Below are 13,650 nucleotides of genomic sequence, written 5' to 3' on the forward strand. Positions count from 1 at the left end.
TTTACTGTCACTTTTGATCAATTTATTATGACATTGTTGAATAAAAGTAGTGTTAAAACGTGTTATATTTAATTTAGTGATAACTTTACAACGTTTTATGTATTTTCTTTTTAATTTCTCTCTCTTTTTTTTTAGATTTCTTAAAACAAAACATCAGAATGCAAAAGTGGCCAGATTATAATTTGAGGAAAACAATAATCATGTTTGTGTTTTTGTGTAAGGCCCAGTCAAAGGCTCGTGCTGCTGTACTGAAAGAGCAGCTGGAAAAGAAGAGAAGAGAAGCGTATGAAAGAGAGAAGAAAGCATGGGAGGATCATGTATGTCTTCATCTTTTCATCTCTTCCTTTTCCATCTCTTCTCATTGATCTCTTATGTATTGTATTCTACATTATCTTTTGTGAAAAAGCAGCTTGTCGCTCGAGGAGTAAAAGTTGCAGTTGGGCCTGTGGGTGGGACTCCCTCTCCTGCAGCCCCTCCAACTCCACCATCTGACCCCACCCCTCAGGAAGCTCCTTCTAAAGCCACACCCTCCTCTAGACCCAGCACTCCAGCCATCTCTATGACTGCTGCACTGAAGGATGTGGGCGCGGTTAGTCACTCATCATCACAAAATCATTTGTTCACTTGCTGTAACAACCATCCTATAGCTGTCTGTGCTTTCTGTTTTTGGCAGATTTCATCAGGGCAGAGTTCTCCTATGAAAGAGGACTCCCTTAAAGTTGAATCATCAGATGTACAGGTCTGAAATGCATATTTGGGTTAAATAAATGCTTTTATATTGTTATGTTTATTCAGGGTTTGTATGGGTGCTCCTTGAATTTTAATCAAGGTTTGAAAAATGCTTAGATATTGAATAAAGTGCTTAACACTGCTTGAAAATGATGTCCCTTTTATAATAATTTATTTTACTGAATAGCTAAAAATAATTAACAATTTAAATAAAATCTATATTTTTTTTAGCATAAAATGAAAACACATGTGCCTGTATTATAACCATGCTCTTTTTTATTTATCTGCATCCTTTGAAATGAAAATAAATATAAATTTACGATGAAATATGACACTTTAAAGATGCAAGTAAAATAAATTAAGGGAATAAATGACAGTAATTCAATGTTGGGATTGGGGCAAACATGCCATCAAATATTTTCCTTAGAATACTCTACTATAAAATACAATAACCAATAGCATCTGATATAATGTGATGAAGTATGTAAATGTGTAAATAAATATGTCATTTATCTCTTCTATTAAAGTGCTGGAAAAGTTTAAAAGTGTTCTTGAAAAGGGCATGTAAATTTGACTTTGGAAAAGATGAAACAACTGTGTTTTTTGAATTACCGTCACTGAATACTTTAACTGGAATTTTTTAGAGTGACAAGAAGGAGATTCTTCGCAGACTTAATCAGAAGGTTCAGACCACTGAGGAAGTTTCTGTAAAAGAGCCCACACCCTCCAGCAATCAACCATGTCCTGATCCTCAGCCAGTCCAACCCTCCATCACAGAGGAAAGGCCTTCCACAGCTGCAGATAGGAAGAAGTGGGAAGCCGTAGCTCCACCCATACTGTCTGTTGCTGAACAGACTCTCGAGGAAACCTGTGCTACTCTGGCAGGTATAAACACTATGATCTGTAAAAGAACATGCAACAAAGTAGTTAGATTTGAGGAACGGGATACACTAAATCAACATTAATCTAGAAGGCTGCATGAATATTTTACAATAGCAGTCCAGTTGAAAAGTTTGAATCCACAAACTTCCAAAAATAATTACTTGAATAACTCTTAAGATTATTAATCAATTTAGGTTGGATTGCAGTGTGGTTGTTTTTCCATCCCCAAATTAAGCACATCCTACACAAAAAAGAGGGATTTTATCACAAATCTGAAGACTTTTTAAACATATTATGACCTTTTGTTTGACATAATAATTTTTTTTTTTTTTTTTTAAGATTTATTTTTGGCCTTTTTTGCCTTTATTAGATAGGACAGTATTTAGACAGGAAGCAAAGTTGGAGAGAGAGGGGGGGTAGGGTAGGGAAATGTCCTCGAGCCGGGATTCAATCTCGGGACGCCCTGACGTGCTACTGCACCATATGTCGACGCGCTAACCACTTGGCTATTGCGCCGACATAATTTGAATTGTTAAGATCCTGCAATGACACTGATTTCATATCATATATTTTATTCATTCTTTTAATAAGAATTTCTTAACACAAGTCAAAACGCGATTTTACTTCCTTTGGATATGCCCAGCAGGCATAGGATGTCAACATGACGTCAATTTGACATCGTACCCCAACGTCCATTTACAATTGGGTTGACGTCATTATGGGACATAAACATAACGCTCTTAGAGGCTGGCAAGACTTATAATCTTGGTCACCTGACGTCACAACCTAAATCTAACTTAACATTAACGTCTTATGATGTTGTATGCCTGCTGGGTGTATTAATGTGAGCTCCACACACATTCTCTTATTTTGTTTCCACGTGTCTTTTCTTAGTGTCTCAGGTGGCATCACCAGAAACGAATACTCCCTCGTGTGGAGACAGGAAGAAATGGCAGACAGATGGTGTTCCTCTTCTGTCTGTGGCTCAGCAGACACTGGAAGAAACCAGCTTTAGAACAGCTGGTCAATTAACAGGTAAACTTCCTCATCCTGGGATTCACTAATTTATACAGTTAATCTCATTCAACAAAATATATTTTAAATTGTTATGTAGGATTTGTATAAAAGGGAGAAAAATATTGAAAGATTGTCAAAGTCAGCTCCTTAGCCTACTTAGAAAATGTAATGAAAGTTACTGAGTTTCTTGTGGCATTTCACATTTGCATAACTCTAATGAGAAGTGAAACAAGTCAAAATTTCGCAGCACTTGGATGCATCTGAAAGCACATGCCATCCACTCTCATTACATCAGTATCATGCATTCATAGTGCTACCCAATCCGTTCAGTTATGAAGACCAAATAAAGCTGAACTTCTTGTAAATTGAAAGTTACAGGTGCTTAAAGTGCAAATTTTAATAATTTGAAAGAGGGTTTTGCAAGTCAGCAAGTAGCAAGGGCTATTTCATTTCTTGTACACCCTCTGTTATTTCTAGAGGGAATAGATTATGTTTTGGAGTGTGTTTTGTATTGTAACCATAGAGCATGTGCTACGCTCATTGGGACTCCCGGCACTCTGTAGCAACCAACTGAATAACAAACAGAGCATTAGGTTATATCCAAGAACCCTATATATATATATATATATATATATATATATATATATATATATATATATATATATATATATATATATATATATATATATATATATATATATATATATATATATATTAATCTTGTTTCAGAAAAAACAGTAGGTGAAGTCATTTGCATGGATGCCTGGCAGGGGGAGGGGCTAAGGAAGGCTTGGGGGCAGAGTCCAGATTCAGAGGTTTTGAAGGTGTTGGAAGAGGCAGAACTTCAGTCATTTACTCAGAGACTAGATCCTGCCAGCACGTGTGACCAAACACTGACTGGTGAGTCTTTAATATTAGTGTTTTGTTGTTGTTTTTCCCACTTTGTTATGTGTTCTGACAATATTTTCCTGTTTTCCCTGTTGTTTTTATCAGAAAGCCTTAATCCCATTGAGGAATCGGATGCCACTAATGAAGCCAAGCAAGTGCCTCCTCCTGAACCGTGCCAGCCTGCCACTGACCATGACAAACAAGAAGTGACATGTCAAGAGACAGTGCCAATCATAGAAGAGGTTAAAAGTCAGGAACTTATCCAAACAACAGCAGAGGGGACAGAAAAATCTCATTCTGCAGAAAGTGACATAGAGGGTAAGAACAAAACTCTGAATATGACCACAGTAGTCTTCCAGGTTGTCTGCAGGGTCTTCATTCATTCAATTTTTTTTCCGACTTTGTCCCTGCCACAGTTGAATGAACCGCCAACTTATCCAGCATATGTTTCACGCAGAGGATGCCCTTCCATCTGCATTCTATCACTGGGAAACATCAATATACATTCATTCACACTCTCTGCAGGGTCTTAAAAAGTATTAAAAGTTGATAAATCAACTATGAGAAAATTAAGTCCCTTAAAAGGTAGTAAAAAGTCTTAATCACGGTATTACGATGTCTTAAATTTTGTTCCAGCGTTGTCCAAACTGTTTAACTCCAAAAAAGTATGAAAATATATTTATTTTCTTTCTAATATTAACAACGGCGTTAATCCAACCAATCCATGTGATTGGTTCGGGCCGGGACACATCCGGCCAAGCTCCTCCGTCTGGGTGATGTCACGTAATTTGGGACAAACGCCAGAAGGTGATATGATGCTCTCCACATGTAGCGAAACAATCGAGCGAAACAGACGGCAAAATGGGAAAATGTAAGTTTGCGTACTCCTGGTTGTAAAAAGACAAACAGTAGTTGAAGCCTGTCACTGATAACAACCGCGTGATTTATTCTTTCAAGCTTTGTTCCTTCCAAGCTTATCTTCTTTTCTGGTGCATGGTTGTGCTCCATTGATTTATTTAACTACAACAGTTTATTAACAACTGTTTATTAAGTTAATTTAATAAACTTAATTACAATTTGAAGCGGTCATGAAATTACCTTTAGGATTCATGCATATACCCAGTCTTTATACACCATGCATACTCTGTTATTTAAGGTTGTAATGTGCAAGGATTACAATCATCAATCTTGAGACTTAATGTTTATAACAAATTCACTTTTCTCTCTTCTTTCAGTGGTGGATGATATGGAGTCAGTTGTTCTGGATGATGTACCACAGAAAACCGCAGAGCCGCCCCCTGCAGAAGTAATTCAGGCGTGGACTAAAGACACTCCAGAGTCTCTGTAAGCTTTTCCACAGAATTTGACTTTATATAATACTTTTGACATTCATATCTATATCACTGTTACTGTTTTGGGAGGTGGGGGGTTTCATCTTCAAACTAATTTTATTTCAAAGCTGCAAATGTAAGGAAAACCTTTCAACAGCCATTTTTTCAGTCTTCACTGTCAAATATGCTGATTTCATGCTTAAAAATATTTTTAGCATTATTAATTTTGAAAATGGTTGTGCTATTTTAAATATTTAGTTGGGATTTTGTTTATCAGTTTTACAGGATTATTTGATAAGCAATATAATATAATTTGATAAACAAAATAATAAACAGCAATTCTTCAAAACAAAATAACTCTTTCTGGATGAATAAATGGATTGATTTCTTCTTAGAAAAGACTGTACTGTAGTGTACATACTGACATTGTATAATTGTTGTAATCCAGGGGTGCCTAAACTTTGTTCTGGAGGGCTGGTGTCCTGCAAAGTTTAGTTCCAACCACAATCAGACACACCTGTGTTAGCTAATCATGCTCTTACTAAGCTTTCTAGAGACATTCATGCAGGTGTGTTAAGGCAAGTTTGAGCTAAAATCTGCTAAACACCAGCTCTCCAGGACTCCGTTTGGGCACCCCTGATGTAAACTATGCCTAATCATTGCATTTTCGTTTTAACATTAGGCCAGCAGAGGGCAGAGTAATACAAGCAGAATGCACAGAGGTACCTCAGAGAGAAGAGAAACATCCTGAACCTCCAGGTATTCTCAAGCGCAAAGCTAAGACACCTTATCTCCCTGTCACACAAGCGTGTCTCATTATGCACCATATCAAAAGAACCCCAGGCTTCCCCTTTACACTTCATTTACCTTCCAACAATGTTAATCCTCAGAAGCTTTAAGAACTCCAGTTTGAATGAAGCTGCAATGTTATAAACAAAAACCAAAAGATGTTTTTTTTTTCTTGACCTCATTCTTTTTCCAGCAGATGAGTCTTTGTTTGTGAAGTTAAGCAGTAGTCCAGCTCACAGACGCACAGTAGCGTTGGCCATGCTGTCTGCTCAATCCTCATTGGAAGACTCTTCCTCTGCTGCCTCACGTTCTCGATCAGTGTCTCCACTGCGCTCCCACCGCCATGAAGATGCACTGCTCATCGGCCTCTCCACTGGCCTCTTCGATGCAAATAACCCAAAGGTGAGCACTGCCATTGGAACTCCACTATACTGTGTGTTGTATTCAACATTCAGTCCTGTTTATTTTATTTCTCTCACATGTTACTTCAAATCGCAAATCATTGAAGCTAAACTCTTGCCAAGTCTTCAAGTACTAAGGCCTGGAATGCACTACAAAGCAGGGATGCATTGAACTGATTTAAAACACTTCTCATCGTACTCTTGCCAACTTTGTAAAGCGCTATAGAGAAAGACTGGGCATTGCACACTAAACAACAGGCTTTTCAAACCTGACAAACTTATGCAAAAACATGTGCCGAGAAGCACATCACAAATGTACAAAATGTATGTTCTAAAATCAGCTCAAAATATGAAACGATCGATGTCAACTTTGTTTCATATTCTACAAGATGTTTTTGTGAAATGAGTCAACTTCAACTACACAGAATATGCGGATTGGCTGACTTTTGGTAGCTAGTGCTTAGACTTCAAGTTGAGGGAAACATCTTGTCAAACACTGTGCATTCTAGCCTTAAAGATCCCTATTATGCATTTTAAAAAGTCATATTTTGATTTTGGGTATCTCCAACAACAGTCTGATCTGCATGCAAGGTCAGCAGTCAATAATATGCATTTATTTTTATCTGATTATCCCAACGACTCCCAGTGGAGGATTTAGGCATGGGCAATATGGGTGGTTGCCCAGGGAGGCACCTTGTAAAGAAAAGAAAAGAAAAGAAAAGAAAAGAAAAGAAAAGAAAAGAAAAGAAAAGAAAGAAAAAACAAGTCTTGATGTTTTGATGAACTGTCCCTTTAACTATTCAGAAATGTAGATGTGAGAGAGTTAACAGATGCACCGACCAGAGTTAATGCACATTTACAAATGTGAGCGCAGTTATTCGAGTGTAGATCCAGTGGCTATTCTCTTTGCAGGCCTCAGTGCCTTGAACTTGATGATGGCAGCAAATGGCAGTCACTGGAGTGAGACAAAGAGAGGCATAATGTCTGCTCTCTTGGGTTCATTGAAGACCAAACGTGACACTGCATTCTGGATCATTTGAAAGGGGTTTTATTGCACACACAGAAAGGCTAAAACATTAAAAACCAGTCTAGAAATGATCTGCCTGAACAAGAAGTTGTCACATGCTTGGTTTTTAATGGTGTGATTTTCTTGATCTTGCAAATCTGCAAGAAGTTGTATTTGCTACACAATATTGCTAATAGTTTTCCCAGGTTTCTGGCTAGGAGGACAAGGAGGTTAAGTTAGAGCTTGTATTCTGATATATCACTGTGTGGGTAGAGATCTGTATTAATGTTGTGTGAAGAAGAATAGGGGCCAAGCATAGAACTTCCAGCTACATCAGTGATTTATAATTTAAAACCTCCAGAATCTTTTCGTGAACTAGCACACAATCCTGCAAAACTACAGTTTTAGTAAATCCAGGATTGAGTTGACAAGAGGATTTAGTGGTTAACAGTCAGGCCTGATTTATCAAATTAGCGTAAAAACCTTCTAAATTTTTATGAAATTGTAATTCTTAAATTATGATTTAAGAAAAAAAAAATTTATTTTTATTTTTTATTAAACTCTATGCACCACCGTGACAACATTTACTTCCGCAATCTTAAATTATTTTAAAGGTCCGTACTGGCCTAATACCCCCATGAGAGGTTCTGTTCTCTCATCAGTTGCAATAGAATAACTTTTGTATAGATTATAATGTAGACATTTGTATTTTTTCCTATGATTGCTAAAATACGCAGGAACCAACTAAATTAATTACAGCAACCTGAACCACACAGAATCAAATTTGAGTTTCCAAAAAAAGTGCCTCTTTTTTGGAGGGGTTATTATAAAACGGACAACATGTACAATTATTTTAAATCACTTTCAACGCTGTTTTATGAAAATTCAGAGGGTATTCTTTAAAATGATACCAAACTTTTGCACTTGCACGTCTGCATGTTGATTTGGGAAGCTTTTAAATTTGCGTAGGCAAAATCCAGGTGGAAACCCCAAAATCGAAAGGTTTAATGATTATGACTCATAGGGTGATTTAAAGGGGTTCAATTAAGTCAATATTTAAGTTAAATGTTTACTTAGAGCTGCGCACTTTCTCCCATCAAGTTTTTTTTAAATCACAGCTTTTGCATGGCAAGTGAGACCCCAGTTTATAAATGAGACCCCAGATTTCTGCAAACAAGTCCAGTCGATTGAAGACTGACATTGCTCCCACCAGCCGCAGGGCTTCAGTGACTGATAGCAAGCCTGTGAATGTCAGCTTTTAAAACCTGACTGATTACTGTCTGGCACATTGTTCTGGGAGAGGAAAGAAGAAACCTGAGCTGGAGAAGAGAGACCCAAGACTTACCCAAGCCATCACTTGTTAGGCAAGTGCCGGTGTGGAGTGATGTCTTCTAAATTCACATATATTCTTGAAGAAGGGAAGAAATGGGGTCAAGGGGGCAGGTGGTGTGATGGTACAAGAAAATGTATAGACCTGTAGCCTGGAGACTTGTGGGTGGGTGGTTGTTAGTGGTTCATGCATTTGTGGTGTTAGGAGCTGACTGACTATTACTTTATCTGAAATAAAAGTGTCAAAGTCATTAGCCATATAAACTGCACAGCTTGGTGTAACATCAGAAATGTCAGATGATAAATTAACAAAGCTTGTAGGAATTTTCAAGATGCGTAGATCAACTTTATTAACAACTAGTATTATTTAAGTGTCATGTGCTGATATCATGTGTAACTATATTTTGAATTATTCTTTTTATTTAGATATTTTTAGTTTTCTCTCGTTCCCATTTTAATAGAGGTATAATTAGTCATTATTATTTATCATGTTATTTAGTAATAATGTTTAATATTGTTTATCATATAGTAAAATGCTTTACAGGGTTTATTATAGGTTAATTCTTCATATTTTATTTTTTTATTTCAGTTTCAGTAATTTCAATATTTATATTTATTTCAGCTATTATTTGTAATGTATATATTTTATTTTGTTTAGGTCTTTTATTACAGGGTATCTGCAGGGTCTTAAAAAATATTAAAATTTGATAAATCAATGTAGAGAAATGTAAGGCCCTTAAAAAGTATTTAAAAATCTTAAATGCTATTTTGTAATGTATTTATATACATTTTATATAATAAATTAAATCTGTGAATGTCAGGATGCTGTGTAGTTCATAAAATCAATAAAGTCCTGCTAGATTTGACATCTTGCTGCTTTGTTTACTGCAGTAACCAATGCAATACTATTAGTTCTATAGGCGCCAACCTGCTGAATTAGCTAGATTCAATTGATTTTTATTCAGTATACGAATGTTTTAGTTTTGGATTAGTTTTTTTTTTTTTTTTTTTTACATTAAATATTTAGCATATGTGCTGTAAGTTAAAAATCTTGCCAGTGTTTTACTGTTGAAACCTAAAGTGGTTTTAAGGTCTTAAAATGTATGGAAAGAGTCTTAAAGTTCTTAAAAAGTATTGAATTTACTCTCTGATTCCTGTTATACTCTATATTAGGGTTGTTGCAATACCATTAATTAATATTATGATACTATAGCAGCTGAGGTATCACGATACCAAGTAGTATTGCGTTACTGTAATTCATAACTCAAATTGTAAAAAAAAAAGTTTTGTTATAATAGGCCTACATAAATGTAATTTATAAATACCTTGAGGGCAAAAAGCATTATTTACTCCTCACTTCTCCTAAAATTTATTCATTTTTTTTTGTTTATTTTGTTGATAAATGACCAACAAAAAAAATTAAAATAAGGATACAAATAATACAGAATGAAATTTGTTACAAAAGAGCTTTTTTTTTTCAACAAAATCAGGCTATATGAAGTGGTCAAAAATTGTTTCAATGTTTCCTGTTGCTATTTTGGATTTTTCATCAATTTTTTTATCAGGTAACAATCCAAAGTAATTCAAAATTTCCCGTTGTGAGTCATTCTTTTAAATAGTTTGTGCATTTGAACTGAAGCATTAAAAAAATGTGAAATAGGCTACACTGTTAACCCTTACTGTAGATTATAAAGTAAATAACTGTAAAATAGCCAGTGTTAAGCTGTAATGAAAAGAAACAGTATTTTACTGTAAAAGGAGCAGGATTTGTATGAAATTCTGTAGTGCAAAGAATAAATTACAGTAATTTACTCTATGTACCATTACAGATATTTACTGTGATAATAAATGGTAAATTACTGTTCAACCATTACTGCCCTATCTACTCTGATGCTTTATGTTGCTATTTTATATTTATTTTATCTCTGTGTTTTCTTTGGTTCCTTTTATGTTTTTAACATTGAGTATCAAGAGTCAACCAATGCCACAGAGCTTATTAAAAGGTAAGTGTAAGATATGGACGAAATGCATTTAAAGGCAAAAATATTCATACAGAGCAAAGAAATTGTCACAATAATTTTTATAACTTTGTTTACTTTTTCTATAATTAATCTAATTTAATTGCCTAGTTTGACCTATAGTTAAGATTTTAAATTGCACTTTCAACTGAATATTAGTATTTTGCTAAATAACTAGTAAAAATGTGTTATTTAAAAAAAAAAAAAAAAAAATATATATATATATATATATCTTAAACAACACGCACATACATTTTTGCAGGGACTCAATGAATTTGTCTGGAAAACTGGCAAGTAAAAGTGCCATTAACAGTATAAAGGCTTTCCTAAATAAATGTATAAATCATGATATTTGTTGTGTTTTTTATTATTACTACAGATTTGGAACGACATGAGAATCGGATTATTTATTTATTTTTTTTTTTTCTATGGATGAAGTTTATATTATAGTATATTTTTATTGTTTTTATTAAACGATATGTGCATAACTGTGATAAATGTAGGCAGTTGCTTTGAAAATATGCTATGTACTAGGGGTGTCAAACTCCTGGAAGGCCACAGCCTAGAATTTAGTTCCAGCCCTGCTTCAACACACTACCTTTAGATTTAGTTTGATCAGGTGTGTTTAATTAGTATAACTGCACTGTTACTCTGTAGATTGTGCAGTAAATAACTGTAAAAAACAATGATTTAGGCATCACCACACACTCCCACAGGCTGTCCGTCTTATTCTAAACACAAAGGTGTTAGAAAGAGTTTTCAGAAAATGCTGGCCCTTTAAGAGAGCCAGGTGTTTGATTTGTTTACTGCTGAGTGTGCTCTATTCTCTGTCTATCAATTCAGATGTTGAGTCTGATATGTTTTAGGCTTTAAATAAGAATCTAAAATGAGTAAGTAAAATGTGTTCAAATGTTTTTGAGGGTTTATAAAATAAGGCTGTGTTTTAAGTTATGTTGTTGTTATCTTGAACTGTGTACTTGAAAGCTACATTGTTGTTATCTTGAACTGTGTACTTGAAAGCTACATTGTTAGCTAGTTAGCCTCTCCTCATATAACTTCTTACATTACTTTTGTTTAAGTATATGTATTTATTGGATATTGCATACTGTCATAATGTACAGATGCTAACAGTTGTATGTATCTTTCTGGCAACTAAGCCAAAATTAAATTCCATCATCTCAGTAAGGTAACATGTGCACATCATCACAGGGAATCACAAAACATGATACACATAACCATCCACACACAAAAGCTCCCCTGTCCGGTCCCAGGTTGTGAGTTTGTTACTAAGTATTTTTCAGAGCAGTGTTTCCATCTATGAATTTATATTAGAAACAATAAAAAAGTTTGTTGTCATGAGATAATTATAACAATAAAAGATTGGATCCTTTGGTTTTTCGGTGTTGCCAACTTTATTTTTGTTTTCTATAATTATTTTAAACTTTTTGAGAATTGACAGAGCTTTTAATTATTTAAAACTTTAAAATTTAAAATAATTATTTTGTGTTTTTTGCTGTTCAGTTTTTTTTTTTTGCATGGTCAGCATTGAGGAGAGAGTAACACATTTCACTGCAGCACTTTGTGTGTGTGTTTGTGTGTTTATTGGATATGTGATTGTGATAAATGTTAGCAGTTGCTTTAAAAGTATGCTATATACCAGGGGTGCTTAATCCTGTTCCTGGAGATCTACCTTCCTGCAGATTTCAGTTGCTATCCATATCAAACACACCTAAACCAATTAATTAGGACTTGAACACCACGTTATAATTACAGGCAGGTGTGTTTGATATAGGTAGCAACTGAAATCTGCAGGAACGTAGCTCTCCAGGAACAGGATTAAGCACCCCTGCTGTATACCATGGGGGTCAAACTTCAAGTTACTGGAGAACTGCAGGGCAGCAGAGTTTAGTTCCCACCCTGTTTCAACATTACCTGTAGATTTCTAACAAGCCTTAATTAGTTTTATCAGGTGTGTTAATTAGAGTTACAGCTTAAAGTCCCGGTCACATTGCACTTTTCTCCCTTTAGACTTCCATTCATACGCATGTGAATGCTGCAGACCTGGAATGCAAACTCATGCGAAAAATTTTACAGTTTGCAGCATTGAAGAGTTCAAGCTTGGAGAACTCTGAAATGCGAAATCACATCATGGGATTGCTTGAGACTAATCAAAGATCAAACCATGACCTCTCTGAACAAAAATTATGGACCAGTTGCTTGCTTTTTCAATCTCTAAATATTTTGTTTAATCCCACTCCTTTTCGCAGAGCCATATGACAGAATTTTGCATGCTTAGACGTTAGTTTGACTGCAGCCTTGCTGTGCAGACCTCTGGCTCTCAGTAATATGCAAGATGATATTTATATCTGCTGATTTCTTAATTTTGTTATACATTTTCTGTTTTATATTTGTTTGCTGCCAAAACAATAAAATAAATTTGTCAGAATTTACAACTTAATTAATTTAAAGAATTAATAACAGGTAAAAATACTAATTAATTTTAGTAACACCTTGACATACTATTGTGTATGCAGTATAATGCTGTGAGTTGTAACACTACAGTACAGTAATTAACTGTACACAGTTTCCAGTTAGTTACCACTACTGCTCTATTACAGTAATTAACTGGCAACACTGTTGCCAGCTACTCACTGCAATGGTTCGGTTACAGTAAACAACTGGCAACACTGTTGCCAGCCACTCACTGTAATGGTTCAGTTTCAGTAATTAACTGGCAACACTGTTGCCAGTTACTTACTGTAACCAAACTTTTACAGTGAATAGCTGGCAACAGTGTTGCCAGTGTTCTACTGTAAAAAAGCCTGGTAAGGTCTAACAGTGTACTACAAAAGGTGCAAATTTTACAGTTTTATGACCTTCAAAGGTTCCACAGACTATTCAAATAAAATGGTCTATTATTATACAAACGTGTGAACATTTAAGTGACTTTTCCACACACAACATTAACTTCTTTTAGATAAACCATTAATGACGATACTACTGTTTACAAACTACAGTGGCCATGCCAGTGTTTTGGAGCCATAGTATGGTGATACTACCAGTACTACCGGTAAACCGTGCATCTCTACTCTGTATTATATAAATTATTTTTGATAACCGCCTATAATAAGCCTATAATATGATTAATTGTAAATTATTAATGTTAATGTTATTAACTAAGCATAACATGTTGATGAATACTGTAACAAGTCCTCATTTCTTACCGCATGAGCTGTTATCTAATGGTAGCATGAAAAGTG

At 35.1% G+C, this 13,650-nt stretch overlaps 1 protein-coding gene across 37 annotated transcripts in view; it reads left to right on the forward strand.

Annotated features, from left to right (window-relative positions):
• Positions 1 to 13,650, forward strand: part of nek1 (NIMA-related kinase 1) — an 83,746-nt gene that overhangs the window by 20,395 nt on the left and 49,701 nt on the right. For 10 of the 37 annotated variants that reach the window (XM_009294677.5, XM_009294681.5, XM_009294680.5 and 7 more), the window contains 10 exons: positions 222 to 317; positions 407 to 589; positions 674 to 739; positions 1,374 to 1,614; positions 2,506 to 2,646; positions 3,358 to 3,528; positions 3,622 to 3,834; positions 4,752 to 4,860; positions 5,530 to 5,606; positions 5,830 to 6,038. The exons of 2 other annotated variants lie outside the window; for them this stretch is intronic. In XM_009294677.5, the coding sequence (XP_009292952.1) occupies positions 222 to 317; positions 407 to 589; positions 674 to 739; positions 1,374 to 1,614; positions 2,506 to 2,646; positions 3,358 to 3,528; positions 3,622 to 3,834; positions 4,752 to 4,860; positions 5,530 to 5,606; positions 5,830 to 6,038 (1,506 nt within the window). The remainder of the gene's footprint in view (positions 1 to 221; positions 318 to 406; positions 590 to 673; positions 740 to 1,373; positions 1,615 to 2,505; positions 2,647 to 3,357; positions 3,529 to 3,621; positions 3,835 to 4,751; positions 4,861 to 5,529; positions 5,607 to 5,829; positions 6,039 to 13,650) is intronic. 25 more of the 37 variants (XM_009294678.5, XM_009294682.5, XM_073934103.1 and 22 more) reach the window with 3 other exon arrangements.

Source organism: Danio rerio, chromosome 20 (assembly GCF_049306965.1).
Source record: "Danio rerio strain Tuebingen ecotype United States chromosome 20, GRCz12tu, whole genome shotgun sequence".
Lineage (NCBI taxonomy): Eukaryota > Metazoa > Chordata > Actinopteri > Cypriniformes > Danionidae > Danio > Danio rerio.